Here is a 25,915-nt window from a genome sequence, read left to right as displayed (position 1 = left end):
TTACTGATTTAATATTCAATTCTGAACCTATACTCCAATATACTTGCAGCTCTTCTCAGCTTGGCATGATCTTCAATTGTAATAACGTTCCTATCAAAGCTTTCTCTTTATTTCCTCCTCCCTCCAAGTAATTTAGAAAATTTATAAAAAGTCATAGTGGAACTTCAGTGGAAAGTTCCTTAGGAAGCCAGTTTGATTTAGCTTCCTATTTATCAGTGAACCATTGATAATTACTTTAAAAGTATGATTCCAAACCAGTTTCCCACCCGTTCCATAACGGTTTACTCCAAACAGTACTTCGGGTTGAACTTAGTACTATCTGATGAGAGACAGTCTCAAATAACATTCTCGTGTCCAAGATATAAATGACAACTACTTCTTTTCTGTTCTCTACTACAACCTATTAATGAGGGACTTTAGTTTATTTTGATGTTATTCTTGACAAATTCTTGCTGACTGTTAGCCTTCTCTCTTATTTCTAAGTGCTTAGAAATAATAATGATATTATTTTTACACTGCAGAATTTGGCAAGAAGTAAGAGCTAGGAAAAGTAATTACGTTTCTGTCTTGTGGAGAATTTTGCGGTTTCTTTAATACTTACAACAATGTAATATATACTTCAACAGTGTATTTTAAAAAGATGATTTTATGCCAGTCTGCTATGGGTGACCAAAATGCTTCATTGCTATCTCAGGGACAAGCAAAAACTAATTGTCTTCTAAAGATGACCTTTAACTAAAGGTCAAAATATGAATTTGAAACTGGAGACATTTGAAATGGGTTACTTAAGATGATGTAGCTGATGTCCTCTCAGAAGTGATGCTTGAACAGCTCATGTGGCCTTTCAATGCTTTAGCGCAGTGGAAAAGCAGTTTGCAGCAGGGGAGCGAGGGTGACATTCCAGGCAATGATGGTTGATGGACACCCCATTGGCATCATTGAGATGCTGCATCTGCTAGTGCCAGAGATTACTTTAGTTTTACTTATGAACTGAACAAAGGAACACGTAGCACATGAGATAATTAGTGACATTAAGCTGAATTTTAATAGCATTTTACTGAAATTCACTCACAACTGGTTGAAAAAAGATAGGTGAGAGTAACCGAGAAAAATTTCCTTTGATATCTACTGTTAGCTAAGTGTAGAAAATTTGTGAAGTTATAGTAAGTGGCATCTGATGCAGGATTAAAATCTAAGACGAGAATTACCTTTTGCCCAGAAGTCGATAATTCACAAGGAGGGATAGGCCTTTTTAGGCAACGTGCGAATGTAACGAACAGTGACCAGTGAAGTCATTCTGACTAAACAAATGCTGTTGCCTCATACAAGAGCTCTTGGTACAGAAATTAGAATCAATATGTCTCAAAGGCATCCTCAGCAGATTTTATTCCTACTTTCTCCTTCTATTATGACATCTTATGAGGAACTTGAAAAGGCAAAAGTATGTGAAATTAAAGTGGCTTGAAACAGTTATTAAAAATAAAGGATGAAGTAGGTTTGTATTTTGAAATTAATTTTATATTTAGCCTGTGGAAGGAGTGGATATTTATTGAAAAGATTTTTTTTCATAGCTACATAAGTAGAATCATAGAATAATTTAAGCTGAAAAGGACCTCTGGATGTCATCAAGTCTAACCCCGTCCCCCCACCCCTCACCAAGAAGGCTATAATGAGAAATAATATGACTTATTAAAAACACACAATATTTTACAGGCTTACATTTAACATGCATAGCTTTCAAAGATGGATTATTACAGGCAAGGGGAAAAAAACCCTATTTAATAGTAATATAAGAAACTAGGACAATTCTATTCCTTTCAAAACAATTTCTTTATGATTCAATTATCTTCTCATTTCCACTCCATACAGCTTGCTCTCAGCAAAGATAGCTGTTAAATTACTTTTTAAAAAAGTTATTATTGTTCTTAAAATCACTTCTTAATGTCCTAGAAAAAGTTAAGGAGATGATTAAACACGTGCGACCAATGCAGAGGAGTTTTTACAGACATACTGAACATACGCAATTGTAAAATCAGCAGGAAATCATACGGTTGTTGAAGCATTCTTGGAAAAGGGGGAGAGAGTTTGCTTGATTTGAAAGTTACAGCTAGACAGAGGTCTGAAAGAAATGGACAATTTATTTTCACCATTGTTTTGTGTCTGAATTGTTTACTTTGAACTATTTGAAATACTGTAATGAGGAACATTACTAAAATCTTTCACATTTAAAGAAATAAAGGGATTTGTTTGTTATAGTGAAACAGCTAAGTTAGCCTAATATATACCAATTTAGTTTAGCTCCTTTCATTCTGCTAGAATGAAATAATGATACTATATTTAAAGAATGACTATATCAGGTGATAAGATAAAGAATATGGCTTGTGTATGGCATACCTGTAGGTATGCAGGCTTAATGAATACAAAAATGAAGCTGAAGTACTGTCGGGATTCAGAGAAAGAGCTTAAAGTAAGTATAGGAAATAAACTTTAAAAGTAATCTCTAAAACAAAGCTATAACAAAATCTCCTCCTCTGTGAAATCAGACTCCACCTCAGTGACTCTGTCGTCAGATACAATGGCACGAGAACTTCCCACGCAGCTCTGACAGCAAATCTTCTCCCAGTCCACCCCCTTCCCTCCTTTTCCAAGCAAATGCTTAATAGTCAAAACTCAATTCAAAGCTAATTAAAATAGGTAGAACAAGACCCTAGAGCCTGGCTCTTTCCAGCAATTCTGCCCATCCAATAATTATTAGCGTGAAACATCTTTCACTTCATTCTAGTAAATGTCTCCATTCTATACGATAAGTCAGGATATTTCACTAAAAGTCTGTGTGCTGCTCACAGGTAACAAGGAGAACAAAAAGTATTAAAAGGAACACCCTACCTTGTAGCCATTATTTCATTTGAGGTTGAAATATATGATATGGTATCTAAATGACTACAGTTTAAAAATGTTTTGTCAGGAAATAGGCACTGTATTCTCATGCTGTGTTCTACAGTTGCACAAGGCTGCCTTATTTAGAAATGAAACAGCACATGAAGAGTACATGATTAAAAGTTTGCTTCATTGTTTTCTCAACTAAAACCCATTTAGGCTAAACAAACATTATTGGAAAAGAAAGCAATGTCTGATACCTGGTTCTTTCTTCAGTTTTGCTATATGTCTTTTGAAAATCTTTGGACAAGAATCTAGATATCTTACCTGTCTATTAACATTTCATTTAATCAAATTCAAGCTCTCTCAGCCAGCTTCTAACTTTTTAAATGTATGCCTTTATGACTAATTGCATTAGGATCTGAAAATGAATATCCATGGGTTATGTCTCAGATTTGTTGCTTGCTTCTTATGTAAACTCAGAGAAACCACTTAGCCTCTTGGTATCAGTTTACTCATGTTAAAGATAGCATTTGATACCTATTTTCCTAGGGACACAATAAGAACTGATCAGTGTTTTCAAGTATGAGAATTTGCCTGCAAACTGCTACTAAAATGCAAGGTGGAATGCATGTACAGTATGATTAATGCATTATACTATAGAGTTGCACAGTTTATCTTCTCATTACAATAATGCCACAAAAATCAACGTCTACTACTTTAACTAGAAGTTTCCTGTTACAATAAGCAGTAGAGACCACCAGTATACATATAATAAAAAGTTTTGAACAGTAAACAAAGGGAATACATTTGATAAAGTGGACAGCCACTGTCACCATTTGCTATGCTTCAGTTTACCTGATAAATTAGAAGTCAAGAGGAAGGGAGGCAACCTTGCAAGAAATGAGCATTTTCAAAGCCTGTTCATTTCAATAGAAGTTGAGAAAATGAAGGACCTTTTTGAACTGGGCAAATATAACTTGATTTAAATGGAAATTGTGAGCGAACCACTAAGAAATCCTAGGAGTTGGAGAAAAGCTATTTTAAGCTATTACATATGGTTTGTGTTGCTAGGGAAACCTCTTTTGCAGCATTCATTTAGCACAGATGCTCAGGAAAGCTCTGTGACTCCATGTCATACCATTTCAGAATGCTTCAGAATGTGGCGAAATAGAGATGCACATATACACACATGCAGACAAAAATATCTCTGTAATTTTATCTTAGTCATGTTCTATGTCTTTGGTGGAAGTTAGTTCTTTCCATTTCTGCCATGACCACAGTGATAAATCAAAAGCTTTGTAATTAAAAACCTCTGTTTCCAGACTGAGGATATTTGTTCAAGCATTACCTTCAGTTTTGATCCGTGTGGGTTCATGTTTGAGATAGTCATCTATTTAGAGCAAAAGATTTGCCTTTGCCATATATGTAGTGAAAATGCAAGGAGAAAGACCAGCTCTGGTGACACCATTTCTGGCCCACCCTTTTGACCCTAGGGAAGATGGGACTTGCCAAAACATATCATATAACCTGCTCCATGCAGGCTTCACTGCCACAGTGTTCTGCAGTCTCCCTTTACCTCTTTAGTGCCCAGGTCGGTGACAGCCTGGAAGGCAGCTGCAGTCTGCCATGATCAGAGACACATCTGCCTCTCTGTTGAGCAGGCAGGAGGGCTCGGACCCTGAGCAGGCCACTGAGCATGAAAATGTGTGCTGCCTTGTCTTTTATTTTTCAGAGAGCAACAGCTCCATAAATTTACAAAACATAGGATCTGAATTATTGAAAAATAATTACTTTTTCAAATTTTGCACTACTTCAGTCTCTCAGTTATAAGAGACCTTGTTTATAATTTGGGGAATGGCATATTGTTACCGTATACCGTTATCCCCTCTTGGTGCGCTCTTGGATCCCACTACAAAGAGAGTGCATTCTCACTGTCTATCCAAGCAAGGTACTTCAAAATTGCATTAAAAGAAATGAATTCAGCTATGTGAATTGTAACCCCTGTGCAGGATGGACCTGCAAATACATGCAGAATCACATTTTGGAGACATGGGTACATGCAGTCACATAATCGGTATATAACTAGTCTTATGAGTATGCTGCAAGCTCAGGAAGCAGCTTTTGAGCCTTTTGTTATTGGACCATATGGTATGCCAGGAACCAGTACTTTGAGTACTAAAATTCTAAGGCCTTGAAGTTTTACTTACAATTTAACAATGATTTGTAGTTTGAACCCTCCTCAACAAAATTAAAAACAGCCAACAGAAAATGTTTTTTTAAGAAAACATTTTTTAGAAAGCTAAAAATTAAGCCCGTCTATGGATGTGCTATTGAAGGCATCCCATAATGTGCTATTAAATGCACTTGACTTTCGTTTATTCAGTAAACCAAACAGATACTTGCCGATGAAGAAGAGAATAAATATATACTCTGAACAAAAAATACGGTGTTCTACAGTTTGAAATTATGTTTATAATGGATATATACTGATCTAACCAAACATTAATAACTGTAGAACCCAAACTTGTCAGTATAGCCTATTTGTGAACCATACTGTTATTTACATATCAGAGGGTAATGTAAGAAAAAGAAAGAGATAGCGGGTTAAAGATTTGTAGGGTCTCAGCACTACCAAAATAGGTTTAGGCTAGGTAGGAAAGAAGCAGAAGTTATTCTTGCTACAAAGTAATTTAATTGGAGTAATGAAAAGCATCAGTTATTTTGGACATCACAACTACAGCTTTCTGCAGAAAGTTCTCTATTTTTTCCAATACACTGGAGAATTTTGTGCTTCTTTTCTGGCTCATGAAGTGTAATTCAAAACATATGTAAACACTGAACTACGATTATATCAAGAGTCTTAAACCAAACATACATAAATATCTTTTAGAACAATACTTTGTAAAAAGCATTTAAAGATTAAAACGCTTGTTCTGAGTCATGAGTTTCATGACCGTCTCACAGAGGACATTCACAGAAGATTGCCTCCGGTCTATCCGGCTGGTCATTCAGTTTACAGAAAACTACATATAAAGCCATAATTCCCTCCTGTGCCATTACCTACACCCTCCCAACCCCCCTCTTCTATGTGCTAGTACGGTGGCTTAGGATGGACTTTTGATCTTTCTGTCTGAGATGCTTGACCTAGTAAAATCATCCAGCAGTACAGCCAGCTCAGTCTCTTGATATATCTTGTCATAGTGGATTTACAAGCAGTCGAAGACAGCTTCCTGGGAAGTTACAGCATCGTGATCATGCAGGAGCCAGTCTACTCAATCAGAACACAATGAAGCAGTGAGAAAAGCACAGAAAGGAACAAGATTGTAAGTCAGGAGTAATTTTTTGTCTTAATTTGTTTTTTTCATTCACTTAAAGGATCCCAAATTCATCTATAATAGAAATTTAGAGTGGCTTGGTGTTACAATATGCCAATAAAGTTGCTTAGCATGAAGCTCCCATGGGATGCCACAAAGCAGCAGAGCTCATATGTGCCTCTTACTTCCTCATTCAATATGTGGCTCAATTACTAGTTAGCTGTTTAAAGTTTCCTTATACTTTTTCACTTACTGTTACAGTGAATCCAAACCTGAACTTAACACAGTTAGTAAAAGGACAAAGCCAGGACTGGAAGGACAGTTTAGCCTGTTCAGTAGAGCAGTAAAGCTCTGATATGTTTACTAGCAAGCTACTGAGCTTTTATTCTTCGTCTGGAATCTGGAATGATTTCCTTATATATTTTAAACAATACATCAAGTTGATACCTCATCTTTGAATTTTCACAAGTTGTTTTCTTTTAAGTCTCTACAGTTCCTAAAACATCCTTTGTTGTTCCCCATATGTCAAGCCATTAAGTGGAAAGGCTGTTATTTCACTCTTACTGGCTACTGCTGTCACATCTCATAAATCAATTGATGGTAAAAACCACGAATTTTTACCTTTTCTAATAAGTAGCTTTCAAGCATAACCATGTTTTGAAATAATTTTGGAGAATAACATAGCTGAAATGTGAAATTTCTAGTTTCTAGACTCCTAACTTTCTCATCTGTTACTTTTTTATTCTATAAACTGTTGCTGAAGTCTTTTTGGTTTTCCTATACCCCAAATACTGTCTCTCAAATGCAAGACCAATTTCTAATGTAGATTACTTGGAGGAAAGACTTGCAATATATTAAGGTGATCTGTACACTCATGGCAAGATAGAAAGGTAAGACCCCATCAGAAAAAGGTCCTGACCCAGGAGCAACATAAATATAGTTTCAGCTTTGCCTGTTCAATTTAATACATCAATATTTCACATTGAATTTGGAGGGAACATCAATTTTATTCAATAAAGAGGTGTTCAGCAGACAGTCTCTAGCAAAAGGTGAGCAGGAAAGGTTGACCTACCCTTAAAACATTTGATCTTCTCACTGGTGGAAACATGGTCAGTAGGAACACAGTAGAATGTATGTTGTGATAGTGCACAAAGATTGAACAACAAATAACAGTTTTCTACAGTCATGAGAGAAAACTGTGTGAGAAACTGAGCAACTTCCCAAAAGAGAAGCTAGATCATAATAATTTCCAGAGAGGGGAGAATCAATGCTTTCGGGATGAGCTTAAAACATTTAGATGGTAACAGATAAGTGTTTACACTAATCTACTTAAAGCTTTTTTACCCTCCAGCTGAAATCCTCATTAAGTATATTATTACCTCTTTCCAGTTTTTCAAATTACCAGGCGTCATGGGATCATAAGATCACAGGATAATTTGGGTTGGAAGGGATCTCAGGAGGTCTCTAGCCCAATCCCTGCTCAAAGCAGCTCTAAGGATGGAGACTACATGACCTGGTGAATAGTCTTAAGGCATATCTTGTAGCATATTTGCACTGAAACAATACAGATTGCAAGCAACTTAAATAATCAATTCCTTCTTCAGGTGGCAGAAAACAAACCTAAGCAAAGATTTGCTTTTTCTATCAAGATTAGCTATGATAGCATATTATCACATGCTTCATTTAGTTATTGTTATATTACAACCTCAGCAAAAGTTGTAATACATATTTTATTGAATAAACGTGATAAAATTGCTCTGCTATTTTTTGTAAGCTCACATTATAATGCAATTTTGCCTCCCTCCAACCTAGAATAGTGAATAGTACAGGCACTCGAGGAAAAAATATGTCCTAATAATACAATAAACAATATTTTCCTCAGTTCATATCAGTTCCACTTGTACTTTTCATCCTTTCTTTATTTTTCTTTTGATTTCATATACTACTTTTATTTAGATTTCATGTTTTTATTCCAATTCAATTACTGACGTTGACACAGACCCTGGCTTGTTGGAGCAGTTATCACTGTTATCTGCCGGGATAAATGCGGTCACCAATGGCATCATGAGTACAGGTTTTCTTAAGACATGTTGTCAGAAACAGTGTTAAATATACTTGATACTGTCAAATAAAAGTAGACCTAATAGCCTATCTGTAAAGGTTGTAAAGACAATTCTCTTTCTATCTTACAAAGATGCTGTGGACTCAGGAATAGAGGTTTCCTCAATAAGCAATTATTGTAAGTTGCTGTCTCGAAAACCTACTTTTCTGAGGAGGCATACTAGATGTTCAGTGGACATTAATTTCTGACATTAGCAAAAATGCATATACGAATGAATACTAAGATATTTCTCAGATGTTATAAAAATGAAAGTCAGTGACCAAGGATCAGAGCAGGAGATAAAGCACAATGGTCTACGTAATTTATAACATTTACAATTCCTTCCAGCCTATATGGGAGGGTATTCAGTGTATGTTGTTTTTATTGTACTGACTTCAAAGCAAATCCACTCAATTGAGCCAGATATGAATACAGCAGGCTAAGTTATATGAATATCTTTTTAGACCTAGGTTTGAGTTATGTTCTCTGACACAGAAAACCAGAAGATAAGAACTAGCTGGAGAATACTTTGGTATCGGGATATCTGTACCTATGAACACATAGAAATACTTGGCTATAACAGAGGGAAACACTCTCAGGGTATAATTACACAGTTAAGAAGAGGGAGGAATTGACCATAGATAAAATTACGTAGGTAACAAAACCTCATAGAATAGAAAATTTCAGTCTACCTCCCAGGCGTGCTTTCTATCTGTGAGGCTGGCCATACCTTTATACACATTCCCTCTCACTCTTTTCTAACAAATCTGTAATTATGATAAGCTAAAAGGAAAAGTACAAAACCAAAAAGTCTGAGGATCCCAATGTGAAACAACCTCAGGTCAGTAGTAAGAAGAGTCTAACTAAATAAGTAGGTGATTTTGGTTTTAATCACTTCCTTGTTGTATCCTCTATTAACCCTGAGCTATAGATTAAGAGAGTAATAAACACTCCCTTTCCCCTTAATTTGGAGAGAGAGAAAAATCAGCAGTAGCTTTGAGACAGATCTGTTAAATACTCTTACAGCACACCTGTTTAACAGGGCACGCTGGCTAAATAGGTTAGGAATCAGACATTTTTTTCCATTGCAGTAGTGTTTAGCCTTGAATGAGGTATCCAGCAGATCAGCTGAATCAGGTGAGGAGATATTTTGGAACAGGCCCATAGAATTTTACATTACTGAAGAAATGTCACGTAAAGTGAAGTAAAATTTAAAGTGGTGCCTTCAGCTGAAGTGGGGATTATCACGTTTTCCCATTTAAGTGAAACATGTCTTGCTATTCCTTAGTTAGAATCTAAACAGATAAAAGTAGAAAAGAAAAAGATGCAAAAATTGAAATGGTCATGGCAAGCACAAGAATAGAGTCCCTTTGCCTTTGATGAAGTACAAAAAAGAAGCGAGAAGCATATATTAAGGTATTGTGGTAGTGGTTTGAGTTTTCATAAATCAAGATGTCTTAAAAAACCCTCACAGCAGTATCCGTATCTGATTAGCTGCAAGACTCAGAACGATAGGGGCAAGGATAGTTGCTGTTGAGACTGTTACTCTCTGGCTTTTCAAAATTCTGTTCACTGGAGGCGGAACCACTTCATGTTCTTTTTTTCTTACACTTGTATCTCCCATGCTCCCCTTTGTTCCACTTTTGCCAACAACAGTGAAAAGGGATAGCATAAAGCAGGTCGTCTTCCCCACAATCTCTCCCATCAGGAGTCTTTCTGAAAGGTGCTTAATGAAGTAAGAAACATGGACTTAATTAGTTTCATCTGGCAATAGTCATGCTTGGATTTAAAACAATTTTTTTTTGCCATTGGCTTGTATTTTTTTTTGTGTCCTCTAAATAAAAATGCCACAAGCTCCTGTCCAGCATTTAGTCATTACTTTTCATTTTGTACAGTTTGACAGCTTGAGATAGTGCTATATCATGCCTTCTGGTCACATCATTTTTTGTTCTTTAGAAAGATGTTATTAAATTATCTAACAATGTTATCACTAGCTACAAGAAAGTTGAGCAAGAAGTAGTCAGTCTCACTGAATTTCTCCTTCATGACTTTTGATTTCCCTCCAACATAATCACGTAACATAAACATTGGATTAGAAATCGTGCATTGCAGTGACGACTGCAGAATGCTTCTTGTACTGTTGGAGTCTGTGTTAATCAAGGCAACGAAGTATTCCTCATAGTTTACATTATATCACGTCCTGCATGGTAAATTTCAAAGTACAAGGACTCAGCATTGATTTTCTTGTTTGTCTTAGGAAAAATGAATGTTAATCAAAATATAATTTTGTTTAAAAATGAGTTATACAACTATTTACCGTACCAGACATACAGTATTGCCATGCAGGGAAATACTTCCTTCTTCTGCAGGAAATGGTTGAATCGGCGCATTAGTGGTTAAGCATGCTGGTTCAGAGAAAAGGATAGGCTTTTGGTCGCTATAATAAATAATAACTACAGGTCCTAATCATCACTGGTATAAACAACATCACGGCTAACGTCTTCAGTTTCTATGAAGTTGCTGCTTCCTACGTCAATATTCAACGTAGTATTTTCTAATCAAACTTGTAAGTTAGTTCAAAAACATCTATTGATATTAGTGTATGGAAATTGATTTTATTACTGATGAACCATAGTTATAGAGCAAGAGTCATGTTTTGTAATTCAGTTTTTGTAATTTCCTTATCCTTATATGGCACCTGCTTAACTTTGTGTAGTTATCAAGGTAGTTATAAAGGAATGTCATGCAGGCTTTACATCTGATTAATTCTAAACTAATTTTCAACAGTTACCTGTAATCTCAAAATGTCTACTTTAAAACTTTCTATCTGTGAATAGTAAGATGATAGCTGTTACATACATGCAAAGAAAGAGTAAAAAGTGAATTCAAGTATTTTTTATGATTCGAGAAAAAAGGCACATGGATATTTGAGAGAAGTAGCCCCCACTACGTTTGGCATTATCAGAACAAATGTTAATTTTAAGATGGTAATATACATACTTCTATCTTTTTACCTGAAATGTTTCACTTAGTTATTTTTCTCTATTACATAATGTAAATGAATATGGTGTTAATGCTCCTGGAGGATAATATTCTTGAATAGTGTTTTAAGATGGCGTTAATTTAAATGATTTGTCTGAGACACTCACTTCATCATTGAGTATAGACATATGTCTATCATAATAAAACACTCATAGACGTACAGGCAGTGTGCTCTCCTAACTGATTAGATATTGCTAGAGCTCCGATTTTTAAGAAAGTATCTCATGTTATGGAAGTAAGTGTTCTTAAGTCATGCCGTTATAATGTTTATAGTAAAGTTTCCTATTCAGATTAGTCTGAATCAGGAAGAGAATCATTATGTCAATTGAAAACTCCTACTATATTACAAATTTTAACACTGACAGGTCACTGTGATAAAGTCCCTACTTATACTGTGTAATCCAATGGCCATCAAATTTCAGAAGGAAGATTTGCTGATTTTTGCTCCTACAGTCCTTTTGGTGACTTCAACAATTTAAACCAGCTCATTAGAAACCTCTTTGTTCAGCCTATGAATATTGCACTTTGGGCATCTATCTCAGAGCTGTGGATTTTACTCCCAGTGGAGCTGCACTACCACCCTGAGCCCTTTTGGGAAGGCAGTGTGGGGCACTGCATGGAAAGCCACAGAGGCCAATAGCACTTGCTGCATGGCCTTTCCCAACCTATCATAGAATCATAGAATCATTAAGGCTGGAAAAGACCTCTAAGATCATCGAGTCCAACCGTCAACCCAACACCACCATGTCCCCTAAACCATGTCCCTAAGCGCCACATCTACACGTCTTTTAAATACCTCCAGGGATGGGGACTCAACCACTTCCCTGGGCAGCCTGTTCCAATGTTTCACCACTCTTTCAGTAAAGACATTTTTTCCTCATGTCCAACCTAAACCTCCCCTGGCGCAACTTGAGGCCATTTCCTCTCGTCCTGTCACTTGTTACTTGGGAGAAGAGACCGACCCCCACCTCGCTACAACCTCCTTTCAGGGAGTTGTAGAGAGCGATGAGGTCTCCCCTCAGCCTCCTTTTCTCCAGGCTGAACAACCCCAGTTCCCTCAGCCGCTCCTCATCAGACTTGTTCTCCAGACCCCTCACCAGCCTCGTTGTCCTTCTCTGGACACGCTCCAGCACCTCGACGTCCTTCTTGTCGTGAGGGGCCCAAAACTGAACACAGTATTTGAGGTGCGGCCTCACCAGTGCCGAGTACAGGGGCACGATCACTTCCCTACTCCTGCTGGTCACTCTCTTAAGTCATTCTGACTTAAGAGAACGGAGGCTAGTTGACTCCTAATTTTAACGTCTCTTGAAATTTGTGAATAGGTCTGCAATAAATTGCTGAGCAATTTTCAAAACTGAGCACCAAAACTCAGGAACAAAATCCCATAGACAGTGACTCTTGAATAGGCATTTATAGAATAGTGAAATGTTTAAATGTTTGTCTTCAGCAGTTAAACAAAAATGATTCATGTAGTACTAAAGTGCAACCAAAGGAGATCTGGACCAGATCTTACTGTGCTTTTACACAGTAATAAGTTACAGAAACTACTTTCTATGTACATAGGGGTATCCCATTTCTTAATTATCTGTATAAAGCAAAATGCGAGAATAAAACTCTACTGTAAACACAAGATGCCAATAAAGGAATGCATGAAGCTTTCAACAAACTGTCTCCCTAGTAGCAAAAGATCAACAGCTGAGGGAGTACACATGCTAATAAGAACAATCTGCACTGCAGTGAGCCTGGAAAATAATTTTATAATTAACCTCCTCTGTTAAAAAAATAAATATACAATTTCCAAAGGAAAACAGCTTACTGGGGAGAGTGTTTCGATCTACCCCTCTTTGTAACATGAAATCATGATGTGTCCACAGCTGACACCAGCAGAAAGGGCTGTGTAGTGCTCAGGGGCTCTGCAGTTTGGTTGGAGCCTCTGTTTTCCAGTGGAATTACCCCACCAAATACGTGCTTTCTATTCATAGGAGAATTCAAAATATCCTAACCCAAATTCATCCTGAATATGAATCATAATGGCATTCATCTGTATATTATCATTTCTGAGGGGAAGAACAAAACTCAAAACAGCAACAGTCCTTTCAGTGGTATGCTGAAGCTCCTGTGTTTAATGATATGCACACTTATACCTGTAATCCCAAACGTGAAAAGTTATTTTAACTAATGCCAACTGAGAAAAGTGGCAGGTTTATGTTAATACTAGCAATAAAAAATTATTAAAACCCGACAGTTTCAAGAGCTCCAAGTTCTAAAGGAGCTGTCAATATGAACTTTCAATTTAGATAGGTTAGAAGTCAGCGGTCTCTTCATTAACTTAAATAATTGTACATTTCAGTTGCTTATTTCTTTGTTTGCTACATCATTTTCTGTCCTTGTTACTACCTCAGCAGTCATCAACATATAGTACAATTTTCCGTACTCTTTTGGATCAAAGTTTTTCACTCATACCCTAAAAACTTCAAGACAATCTTTAGCTGTTATATTTACAAATAATAAATAATAAAGGAGACAATTGCAGCAGAAATTTTAAGGCAGAGGTTGGGACAGTTACTGATGTGGCATAATTATATCAGCAATTAGTACAGGTCCATCAACTTTATCATTATTATATCTGTGTTCAGAAATGGCTTCCTAGCTGAAATATTTCTCTCATTTCTCAGCCAGCTGATGTGGTTTCTCTCTAACAGATGCTACGGTCCTATGATTTGACCTAGGAAAACAGCATCTCTCAATCTCCAACCCCACGACACTGCCCAACAGAGGGTCAGAGCTCAAACAGCTGCACAGGAGAGAGTCTGCCCGTGGGGGGGTTGACTGCAGTTTTCTTGAATAAGCAGAAACGAATGAGAGGAAAACAAAAAAAGAAAAAGATGAGTTGCATTGTAAATATTGCTGCACAAACAAACTGAATTGATGAAATTGCAGTTTTGTCTCATGCCTTGTCACCGCCAAAGCACATACAGCGCACCACAGAGCTGAAGTCACATTGGCGTTTTCAGCTATGATAAAGTGCTTAGGGTGTCTGATGTCTCTAACTGGTATCCAGTCTGCTGCTGCTGCTGCTGCTGACTGGTATGACTTACAGTGCAGAGGTAAGGTGATCCAAAATAAAAACCTGCAAGTGACACTGATAATTGAACTGTTATGCGATTAAACTGAATTTCACAAATATTGTAGCGGGCTAATTAGGTACATTCAACAAATATCCAAAAGAGAAGTGGTGACCATAAAAATATAAATAATAGCCTTATCAAGAACAACAAAATTAAAATACTGCATTTCATCACCTGGTTTTCATGCAATATTATGCTTCTAAGCTTCCTTATCACCAGGTTTACTTTCTGGTCTTTGGCCATAGGCACGCTTAATGAGGCACTTTAAGAACATACTGAATTTTAAAAAGGGCATGGCAAATAGATGGCATTTATGTTTTATCACGTTCTAATTAAATAATGTGGAAAATTGAACTTGTCCTTTATATACTGATTAATGAAGAGTGCTGTGCTGATTAATGAAGAGTACTTTATGAAGAGAGAACATAATTCTAACATAATTCAGAAATTTAAAGAATTGTAGGCCTGGAATGAACAACAAAACTCATCACATCAATTCTCCTCACCAAAGAAAAGATGAAATTTTACCTCCACAACACCATTTTTGAGTCACAGCTTGTCTGGGATCTAGTATAATCTAGCTGTTACCTCAGCTGTCATTTCTTAGCCTGTGTTTCATTCAGGTAATTACTCACAAGCAAGTATGAGCAGGTCTTTGAAAAGTAAAAATTTGCCTAAAGTTCAATAAGGACAGGGGCAAAGATGGCTCTCTGAATATAAATTCTGTTCTGAAAAAGTTTGTGACTTGCTATCATATATCGATGTAACAATTAAACCTTATTTCTATCTTACGCTTGTCTGTAATAAAAATATGGAGCAGCATCAGAAGCAGAATTTGCCCGGAATGCATTCAGAACATCGTCTGCCTTTGAAAGTGAATCCCTGATAAATTTTCAAGAGTAGCTATACAAGTTGTTCATATCTCATATTTATTACACTTAAAAAGTGCCATCCTAGCTCGATTTTGAAAATGTCATGTGAAAAAATGTCAGAAGTCATCCAAAAGTCAAGATGTCTTTCTCCCACTAAGCTTTGTTATCTTGTCAAAAAAACCCCAACAAACTGTTATGACATGATTCGTTCTGAACAGCAATGCTGGCTGGTATTTATCTCCTTGTTATCATCTAGATGCTTAATGCTCTTTGATTATTTCTTCAAGTTTTCAGTTTATATTGTCTGTTTCTAAATTTCACGTTGCTTCTTTTTAACAAGGGTACCATATTTTCCCTATCCTTCACAAATCCTTACAGGAAAACTCTGAAATTATTTCACTTGGCTCTCTACCTCAGATGAAATTCCTAGAGCTCAGCTACTTCGGAATCATTTAAATATAGATTTACCTCTGCTCTCTCTAGGCTAATCCATGTTCTTAAACCATTATTACTAATGCTAATGGTGTTAACACAACTCAGCATGCTAGTGAACACTAACACAAAGATGACCTTAAGCAGTTTGGGCTTCTGATTCTTCAGAACAGTTCACTGATAATTTTCCCTCCTGACTGAGTGGAAAACTAATTCCTTGTTCATCATAGGGCTAATGCACTTTTGGAAACTTTTATTACTTGATATTCAGATTTTGTTTGTCCAAACTTGTACGCATTTTATAGAAAACAAATGTTTCTCCATCTTCTACACGCTTCCTTTCTGAGTAGGTCCACATGAACCTTGAGTTCCATTAATGTGGTGTTCTCAACACATTAAGCCATACCACATAGAACAAGATGTGACAGGCAGACATATTCATACTAGCACATTTGCAGCTAGCTTGTCTATCTTTGTTCTACAGTCCACAGCATCCCCTATTATAATTCAAAATAAAGGCATCAGACTCAAGGATATTTTTACTGACTTCTTTCTTCAAGGTACTTTAATCTCTGTCTTTAGTTCACTGATCCCTAGTACTATATTCTGAAGGTCAATATTTGAGTTCTCTGCAGTGATAGTCATACACTAAGGAAAATATATAAATATTTTTTTTTATTTTATTTTTTCCCTTCCATAATATATTATAGCTACCATTTTGAATCAGCTGCTGAAGATAAACCAGCAATTATAATATTAATATTAACAAAACTAATGGAGCACTTTTTTTTGCTCCCAGTATTTTTCAGTCTCTGAAGACCTTTGTCTTTGAATTAATTAATTACGTTAGCGGTATTTCTGCTGTAGATAAAGGTCACTCTGCAAAACGTGAAAAAAGTATCCAGGGCTGAAGGAAATTATTAGACTTTAAGTCCCTTTGTAAATATTTGCAGCTTAAAAATGATTGCTCTACCCACGAACATATACACACTATGGGAAATTATTTCAAGAAACTGGTACTGTGCATTTGCAGTAGGGATGGTTGAGTGTTATTTTAGTTGATTTCTGCAAACTTCAAGGAGAAATGCAATGTAACACTTACTTAAATACAATACTTAGAGTGGATATAATGAATCTGACAAAAGATATTTTTGAAAAAAATAATTTTTTGATAAATGTTAAAGAAAACTCAAGAAGTAAGTAGCAAAACATGAATGTTACAGAGTATGAATTTGGCATCAAGTGGCTGATGCAAAACTAATGAGCACATAATCCAATTTGGCAGCTTCTTCATTTTCAATGAAGCATTGAAGGAAAACAAATAAAAAAAAAAGTCATTAAACTCACTGAGACAAATTAATTTTTGTAAGCTGTAAACTACAAAGGATACACAGTATAGGTGAACTTTGATTTGCCCCTTTTTCTTTAAAAAAAAAAGAAAAGAAAATGCATTTGAAATTGTAATAAAGAACTTCAAAAGAAAGCTAGAGAGTTTATTGCACTGATTTGGTATATCTTAATGTGTTTGCAATTAGTAGTATAATCTGAGATTGCCCAGACAGAAACACACGTGCACATACTGTGCACACGCGCAGTGCACCTGAGGATTTCAAATGCATCAGGTCTGCCGTTTCTCAGGTGACGTATACATACACCTCAGGGCTGACACACCTCAGTTATCCCAGAAATAATGTCTCTCTGCAGACCGTACATGATCTTACATACCCAGTGAGTCTGGCAGGGCCAGGCCTGAATGAATACGTTGAACTCTGGTGCATCTGAAAGGCATCAAATACACTGGGGATCTGAAGGCTTTTGACATACCGGTGCCCAAAAGATGCCATATTCCAAATGGGCTGTGGGATGTCTATAACTGCAGTACAGAAATCCGGAAAACTTCATATTGTTAGATCCTCAGATGGAAAAAAGAGATATTTCTGGAAAAAACCAGGCATACAATAGCCATACCAACCGTGATTTTGTTCTGTACCATTCTGAAAAGCACTGACGTACAGTAACTTGCTTGAATCGCAGAGGGGAAGGAAAAGTCTACTGTGTCTCAATTCTACATTACATTATAATTTGATTTCTAATTATGCCCCTTGAATTCTGATTAGCTAGTTAATGAGGTATGATCTTTGAAAACGTATGCTCTAACTTATCTCTATTTTCTGATATTATTAATTCAACCTGATTTACCCATTTTTATTTCTGTATTTTCTGAACTAGATGTTCAATTGTGAATGTAATCCAATATTCTGCTAAATTTGATATGTTAATTTCATGAAGATATTTTATCTCTCCTAATCATTTATGAATATGCATTAACAGCATCAAAGACAAACAGTAAATTCAGTTAACCAGCTGCCATTATTTCCTATCTGGGCTTGGAAATTTAAAAAACAGGTGCTTTAATTTTAATAATATATGATATAAAACTGAGAAAATGCTTTTCTAAAAAAAATCTGTAACTAAAATAGTTTGAAGATTGCAGCATTTTCAGGATATTTGACATACATGTATGTCAACAAATGCATTACTATTTTACTAAAAACAGATGAATATAAAGATAAGTATTTTTCTAAGTGTTGTGGTTTAACCTCAGTCGGCAACTGAGGACCACACAGCCACTCGCTCCTGAGCACACTCCCAACAGCCCCCCCGGTAGGATGGGGGAGAGAATTGGAAGAGTAAAAGTGAGAAAACTCGTGGGTTGAGATAAAAACAGTTTGATAATTGAAATATAATATAATAATAATAATAATAATAATAATAATAATAATAATAATATTATTATACAAAGCAAGTGATGCACAGTGCAATTGCTCACCACCCGCTGACTGATGCCCAGCCAGTCCCCCAGCAGCAGCCCCCCCGGCCAGCTTTCTCCCAGTTTCTGTACTGACCATGACGTCCCATGGTATGGAATGTCCCTTTGGCCAGTTTGGCTGTGCCCCCTCCCAGCTTCTTGTGCACCTCCAGCCTGCTCAGTCGGTAGAGCACGGGAAGCTGAGAAGTCCTTGACTAGTGTAAGCACTGCTGAGCAACAACTAAAACATCGGCATGTTATCAACATTATTCTCATCCTAAATCCAAAACACAGCACTGTACCAGCTACTAGGAAGGAAATTAACTCTATCCCTGCTGAAACCAGGACACTAAGAATATATCAAAAAGACGTTTCGATCTGCAACATAATCCATATTAACAGGCAGTAAGGAAGGATGCCTTAAAAAAACAGTGAGATAAGAGAAATTGTGTATATCGTTTTTATGGGTATTTCTAAGTGGGACAGCTAACAGAATTCTGGAGTGGGAGGAATATATTTATAATGTACATTTCCATGAAAAGGCAGAGAAATTAGTTTGTCTATTATTTGCATTCAGATTCTAAAGGCTATATAATGTACTGATTTCATCAGCTTTTAGTTTGGTAATTTGTCTAGAATTATATGGTCCTTGTCAAATTGTCTTCTGATTCATTCCCATTTAGTGATGTAGTTTAATGTACAAAGTATGAAGAGAAACAGAAATAAGACCTAAAGACATGTACTTTCCAAAATTTCATACCACAAGATAATTTAGGTATTAGTATCACAAGAAAATAGGCTTGTTTTTTATATATTCTGTTTGTGAATGATCAGGAGGCTGCATTTATCATGTCAGTGCTGTGCAAGCAGTACATCATTGACACAAAACCGATAGGAAGAAAACTCAGTAGCACCACCTACTACAGTTAACTGTAGTAAACTACAGTTTACGTGCAGCCTTATAAATGAAAACTTGCAGATACTAAACAGAAAAAAAATGGAAGAAGGCACAGTAAGACCAGGATCATAAGAGCTTTAGAATTTTAAGCATTCCTGTAATGCCATTTGAACAAAAATTGTATAAAGAACGTAATCAGCATTTATAATGCTACACTCGTCACACTGCCTCTTCCCCTTGCAGGCTGTCAACCACCAGCAGCTCACTGCTTGGAATGAACACCAATGGCTCAGATGAGTATTTCCAGTCTACAAACCATGCAGAGCAAACTTTCCGCAAAATGGAAAATTATCTGCAGCAGAAGCAGCTGTGTGATGTTCTTCTCATAGTCGGAGACCAAAAGATTCCAGCTCACAGGTACATTTCCCAGTAGCGTTTACAGGGCTTCAAAGCCTGAAATTTCCAAATGCTAGGTCAATTTATGCCTACCCTGTTCAGTTATGAAAGAACGGTTACTATAATCAGGACATCAGCTAACAATGGAATGAAATGATGTGATCAACGTTTCATATTCATTATTTCAAATAGAATGAAATTAACATATGAACCATTGATATTGTCCATCTTCCCTTCTTGCTGCTGTCAAGCTATAGTGAGATCAGTGAAGAAAAGCTACACAAACAAGCACTATGGGAGAAAATTAGATTTTTAATTACCCTTTTAACTTTATTGCTTACTGCTATAAGATTTGAACCCTATGGTAAAGATATTGTTTCTATGGCACAAACAATTTATTATACAATAATACTGAATTTCATGCTTGCTATTGAGATTATGAAGTAATTTGCAGTCCTCCTAAAATGCTTTTGTTTCAAGGTTGGTTCTCAGTGCAGTGTCTGATTATTTTGCTGCAATGTTTACCAATGATGTGCGTGAAGCAAAACAAGAGGAGATCAAGATGGAGGGAGTAGACCCTGATGCGCTGAAAGCTTTGGTGCGCTATGCCTACACAGGTAATTCTTCCTCCATGACTCACACCATTATTGTAAAGGAAGATAAAATCTATTCAACGCAGACATAATTGTCGCTTCTTCCATTTCATACTCGTACATAAATACATGCATAAATCATGCATACGTGATCTAAACGTTTCTCTAGAGAGGATGAATAAATATTACTGTTTTATATAATGACTTATTCTAGAAGAGATACAGAAAACTTAACACATAAATTCATATCAGACATCTTTCTCTAACTAGATACAAAGTATTTTAGGAATTTTAATGAGAGAAGAACATATTTTGCCTGTTGTCCACCTCATGTAGTGACACAGAAGAGTTTACTATGAACCTTCCTCTCATTGGTAGCTATAGAAATGGCCTGCCTGGCGGTCAGTTATTTGGCCCACTCAAGGCTCCTGAGTAGGAATAATCAGAGGAAAACAGGAATATGATCACACCCACGAGTAGAGCAACTTTTACCATGAGAAAGTGCCACCACATTCTGAAAGAGGTTTACTTATGTTCTCTTGAAAAATTATAGATTTTATCTTAATGAAATTAAATAATTTATTTTAATACCAGAATGCTGTATATCTACTCTTTCCCTAATTTATTTTCTCCCATTTTCAAGATTTACCCCTGTATTGCTGAATCTGAAACGGTTGAACCAAATAGCCAAAAAGACCAAGTCAGAGAACTGTGAAATCCCTTTCATCTGCTCTATAGTGAACAGGGAAAAATGCTGTAGAACACGACTGCTATTTAATATATATTACAATTAGAAACATCCAGATCATTCAAACTTATGCAGATTCTGGAAGCCTGCACATGCTGGTGTTTGGCAAGCCTCTCAATGCACATGGCAGCTACTCCAGCCAGGAAGGTAAAAGGGAAACACTTTTCCCCCTACCAAGCTGTGCAGTTCTGTGACAAAAAAATGCCCAAATCTCAAAAGGAGAAAATTACTTTCCCAGGAAGTAACAACACTTAACTGACCAGAATAACAACTTTCTGAATTTATGAACATTTGCTCGTAAACTGATCCATCCCCTCAGCTAACAGCTGTTATCAATAACATTCATTAGATCCTTGTCATATGATGTCCCGCATAGGACATTGCTTGTTTGCTTTGGAATGAAATAATACAATTTCAATACTGAGAAGGGGAGGTTGGAAGATGTATCACAGGTATCTATCGAAATTTTTATAGTACTTTAAAAGGGCTTAAAATAATTTTTTTTAAAAAAGATCAAAGTAAAACAAAGACCCCATTATATTGGCGTTAGTATAAATATTAAATGTTAAAATAGGAGACTTCTTTGCTTGCTAGGTCAGGCACTTCATAAATCCGGACTGTTGCTTAAAGACAGAAATCTCAAGAAGGTTAAGCAATCTGCAACCCAGAGCAAAAACATAAGTTTCTATATACAAAATAGACCCTGTTTGTGGGTACAAACAAGGCAATAAATACAGAGGGCCAGAGGGAATGCTGCATAGCCTGTGTAATGCAGTGATATCGTGGCACTGAATTAGCATAGATTACCCGAGGAAATAGATTAGTACGAGCACAAAGAAGCTGGGTGGTGGGCTGCGTATTATCCACGTGTATCTCAAAATCATCCCACTTGATTAAACATCTCTTTCAGCTTACTTAATGCAAAACCATATGAAAGAACATATATAGGACTACAAAAGCAAACGCCAGACTATGAAATAGTGTAAGTTTGCTTGTGAAATCAGGATGCTCTCTTTGCTTTGAGGCATTGTATGGCAATCTTCATTTACAAGAATAGGTACCAATTTTGCTATGCACTCTCATTCAGTAACTATTCTGAGTTGTGTAGTAAAAACCAAACCCAAACATTGCTCTATTCTGCACCCTGCCAGCCCTTCCTCATTTCTTGCAGAAGTTGGAAGGTAATATTTAAGTTACAAAGCAAGGGACATCAGGAAGAGATGGGATTGTGCCAAGTTAAGACTGCTGAAGACTGCTATGGAAAATGGAATTTTCCTACTGCCTCTGTCATAGGTTTTCATATGGTAACAACCAAGCCTCTAAACTGAGTGCTGCTTTTTTCCTAGATAATGAAATATAAATGTGACTTGCAGAGATGGGAGCTATAACTTTCAGAACTGTTTACATATTCTACTGAAATAAATCAGAAGTGAACTTTGGACAAGAAACCTCTTACGGTTCTACTCTGATGATAATTTTGACTGTAATCTCTCAATACCACGCTTCTCCGTGTGTTACATGGAGATGGTGTGTATCATCCTTTCACAGAAGAAGCTGGGAAAAAATTAATGTTTCTGAGGCAATTGGATGTTGTAATGATAACTGGAAAATGCAGTCATAAAAAACCTCCACAGTTCTTTTTTCAGAATAGGATTTTAGCAACTAGGGAATTGATCCATACTCTGAGCAACAAGAATGGAAGATCTTATTAAAATAGCACCCTCCAGTCTATCTATGAACATAACAAAATTCTCACATCAGGTAATAATTTCATTAAAAATTTAAATGCACCACTAGATGATGGAAGAAATCAGGTTTCCTGCACGCACTGCAGGCATTTCCTAGCTTTTGATACTGAAGTTCTTGTGTGTAATATAAACTTAGGATATATATTTTTATGAATTAATATATGAATTTTAGGAAAGGTTTTTCTCTAATCACACCTTTCTTTTTATTTTACTTTTTTTTCAAGCAAAATCAGATCTAATACTGTTAAAGCTCCAATAAAAATGTTCCAATCACTGTATTAAAAAATCCACCAAATCTTTTAAGTCTGTTAAAACATATGTTTAAAGAATCCTTCAGCAAGAAAGGAAAATTAATTTGTGAATCACAGGACACTTCTTTTCAAAATTTTTCAGAGGAGTGGGAATTGGGGAGTGGGAAGATTTCAAGTAATGAAAATACAAAGAAAATGACTGAAAACTTTTTTTTCCCCGCTATATGCAAACCGCACAGGTATTCTAGAGTTAAAGGAAGACACTATAGAAAGTTTGCTAGCTGCAGCTTGTCTTCTCCAGCTATCCCAGGTTATTGAGGTATGCTGCAACTTCCTCATGAAGCAGCTCCATCCTTCCAACTGCCTGGGGATTCGCTCTTTCGGAGATGCTCAGGGCTGCACAGAGCTCCTGAAGGTGGCACACACATACACTATGGTAAGACTAACAGTCTAACTGCTTTGCATTTATAATCTTAACAGCAAGTGTGAATACTCTCCTGGAAAACATAGCGGCTTTGGCGAAGCAGAGCCAGCTGAGCGGGGCTCAGGGCTGCTGCTCTCTCCAAGACTGATGCAGTGGCTCTGCTCTTCCTATGCTGACAGGGTCAGTGCTGTAAAGTCCCTGACACAGGGACATCTCTGCCCAGCTCAGCCTCCAAAGGGAAATTTAAGAACTGTGACTGTTACAGAAGTGTTGGAAAGAGAGAAAAGCAGGCTTAGAAAAACAAATATTCAGTTCTGTTGTTTCCCGTTTCAGAGTTTTGCCTTGTGGAAGGACATGCTTATTGAACTTAAATTTGCAGTATGATTTGTGCGCGTTTCTTCCAAAAATGTAATAGGGCCTTAACGTGGTTAATGGCAATGGCAATGGCGCATTCTTATGCTTTTGATTCAACACAAAGAAAATTCTAAAGCTGATTTTAAGGTGAGACACACATAAAAAGAGACAAAATGAAGAATGTATGGGAAAGATTTGGAATGCTAAAAAGCAGCACATCCCTGACTGGAGCGTAATCCTCCTCTGGCTCAAAGCAAGAAATGAATATTCAGAGCGTGGGAAACAGAGAAGTAAGATAGCTTGCTGTGAAACCAAATCAAGGGATAAATATTCAGGGCAACAAGATGTGCTATAGCAACTTTAAACACAAAAAGAATAGCAACTGCTACAGCTAAATAGGTACAAGAAGAACTACTTGTTAGGAGACACATGGCAGCTTTATGCTTGAAATATTAGCGTAGTATGTCAAAACCAGTTTAGAGGATTCATAATGCTGAGAGCATTCCAGCAAAAGATTGTACACTTCCACATGCTGAAATAAATGAGAGTGGCACGCACAAATTGAGAGCACTGCTTGTGCTCCTTCCTGTCACACTAATGAATGGTTTGTTTAGCAGCAATCTAGATTCCTTTTATATTTTAAAGTTTGAAAAAGGGTATTTAAGATAGAGGTTCACTCAGCCTCTATATAATAGTGTTGTCCTTGCTGCTCCACACCATTTCATACTCAGCCAAAATCAGGAACTTCCCCCCTCCGTTGTTGCCTCTTTCCTTCCACCAGCCCTAGCACATGGGCATCAGCTTTAAGCATTTAATATTCATGGTCCAGATTTCTGCAAAACTGAAATAAAATCATATGGTTAGACATATGATTTTATGATGTCAGACAGTGAGAGCACCTTTTTTGGTTAGATTTTTTTAACCATTTGAATCCTCCAGTCTTCCCTAGGAGTTAGACTTCTACTATTTTTTGAAACTGTGTGTCACAGAAATGACAGTTGGGTCTTTAAGAACACTGTCTAATGTGAAGGATCACAGTGAATCTATGGGACTCAACAGTTCTGTGCACATATAGGCTTTATGCTATGTCTTCCTGAAAACAACAGGGAGCGTTTCCACCTCTAGAACCACCTCCTGTATCTCGCGTGCAACACAGATTGAGAATGCTGCCATGAAAGAAGACCTTCCATGTCATAAAACCACCTACCAAGTTTGCAGCTGCTGACAGTTTAGAGACAGAAGAGGAAACCTGCACCTCTTTGAAATAACCTTAAAGAAAATTTTCTTTTAAACCCTTGAACTGATTTAAAAAAAACTTTGGAGAATAAGAGATCATAACGATGCATACCCACACAAATGTTGTGGAAGAGGATAAATAAAATGTTCTGTTTTGTTTCATGCCAACCTCAACCACTTGAAAATGTGTACCTTAGGGGAAAGTCTATAAAGTCGTACTGTAAATATAGAGACCATTCAAATGAACTAGTAGTATTTAAACATTTTGGGAAGATAATCAGCTATAAACACCACATCCATTCAATAAAAACAGACACAATGGAGACCATCCCCTTCAATTACTTTAGCGGTTGATGCAAAGTATTAACAGTTTCCTGCCTGGCATCTTTTCGTGCAGATAAAGCTTGTTCTGATAAACATCTTGTGCTATATTTGTAACTAAATGAGGACTGGTCTTCCTGTTCCTATTCTTTGAATGTCACAAATATTAAAGCAGGATATGCATAACAGAGTAAAGTTTAACATCCCCTTTAATCACTGATACTTCTATATTTACGTCCTTGGTACTCTTAAAAAGAGTTACAGAAAGCTAAGAAACTACTGAAAACAAATAATACAAATATCAGTTACTAAAATTTCTTCATCTGTCCTATTTCAATCTAGTTCCCAAATAAGATATATTACTTCCA

The 25,915-nt window shown here is 36.6% G+C and overlaps 1 protein-coding gene across 2 annotated transcripts in view; it reads left to right on the top strand.

Moving 5' to 3' along the window:
• KLHL4 (kelch like family member 4) overlaps positions 1–25,915 on the top strand; it is a 50,082-nt gene that overhangs the window by 6,652 nt on the left and 17,515 nt on the right. For both annotated transcript variants that reach the window (XM_076347007.1, XM_076347006.1), the window contains exons 2-4: positions 19,720–19,893; positions 20,353–20,489; positions 23,452–23,648. In XM_076347007.1, the coding sequence (XP_076203122.1) occupies positions 19,720–19,893; positions 20,353–20,489; positions 23,452–23,648 (508 nt within the window). The remainder of the gene's footprint in view (positions 1–19,719; positions 19,894–20,352; positions 20,490–23,451; positions 23,649–25,915) is intronic.

The sequence above is a fragment of the Aptenodytes patagonicus genome, chromosome 9 (genome assembly GCF_965638725.1).
Source record: "Aptenodytes patagonicus chromosome 9, bAptPat1.pri.cur, whole genome shotgun sequence".
Taxonomy (NCBI): domain Eukaryota; kingdom Metazoa; phylum Chordata; class Aves; order Sphenisciformes; family Spheniscidae; genus Aptenodytes; species Aptenodytes patagonicus.
The sequence above is the reverse complement of the archived record's forward strand: the minus strand, read 5'-3'. Positions and strand labels throughout refer to the sequence as shown.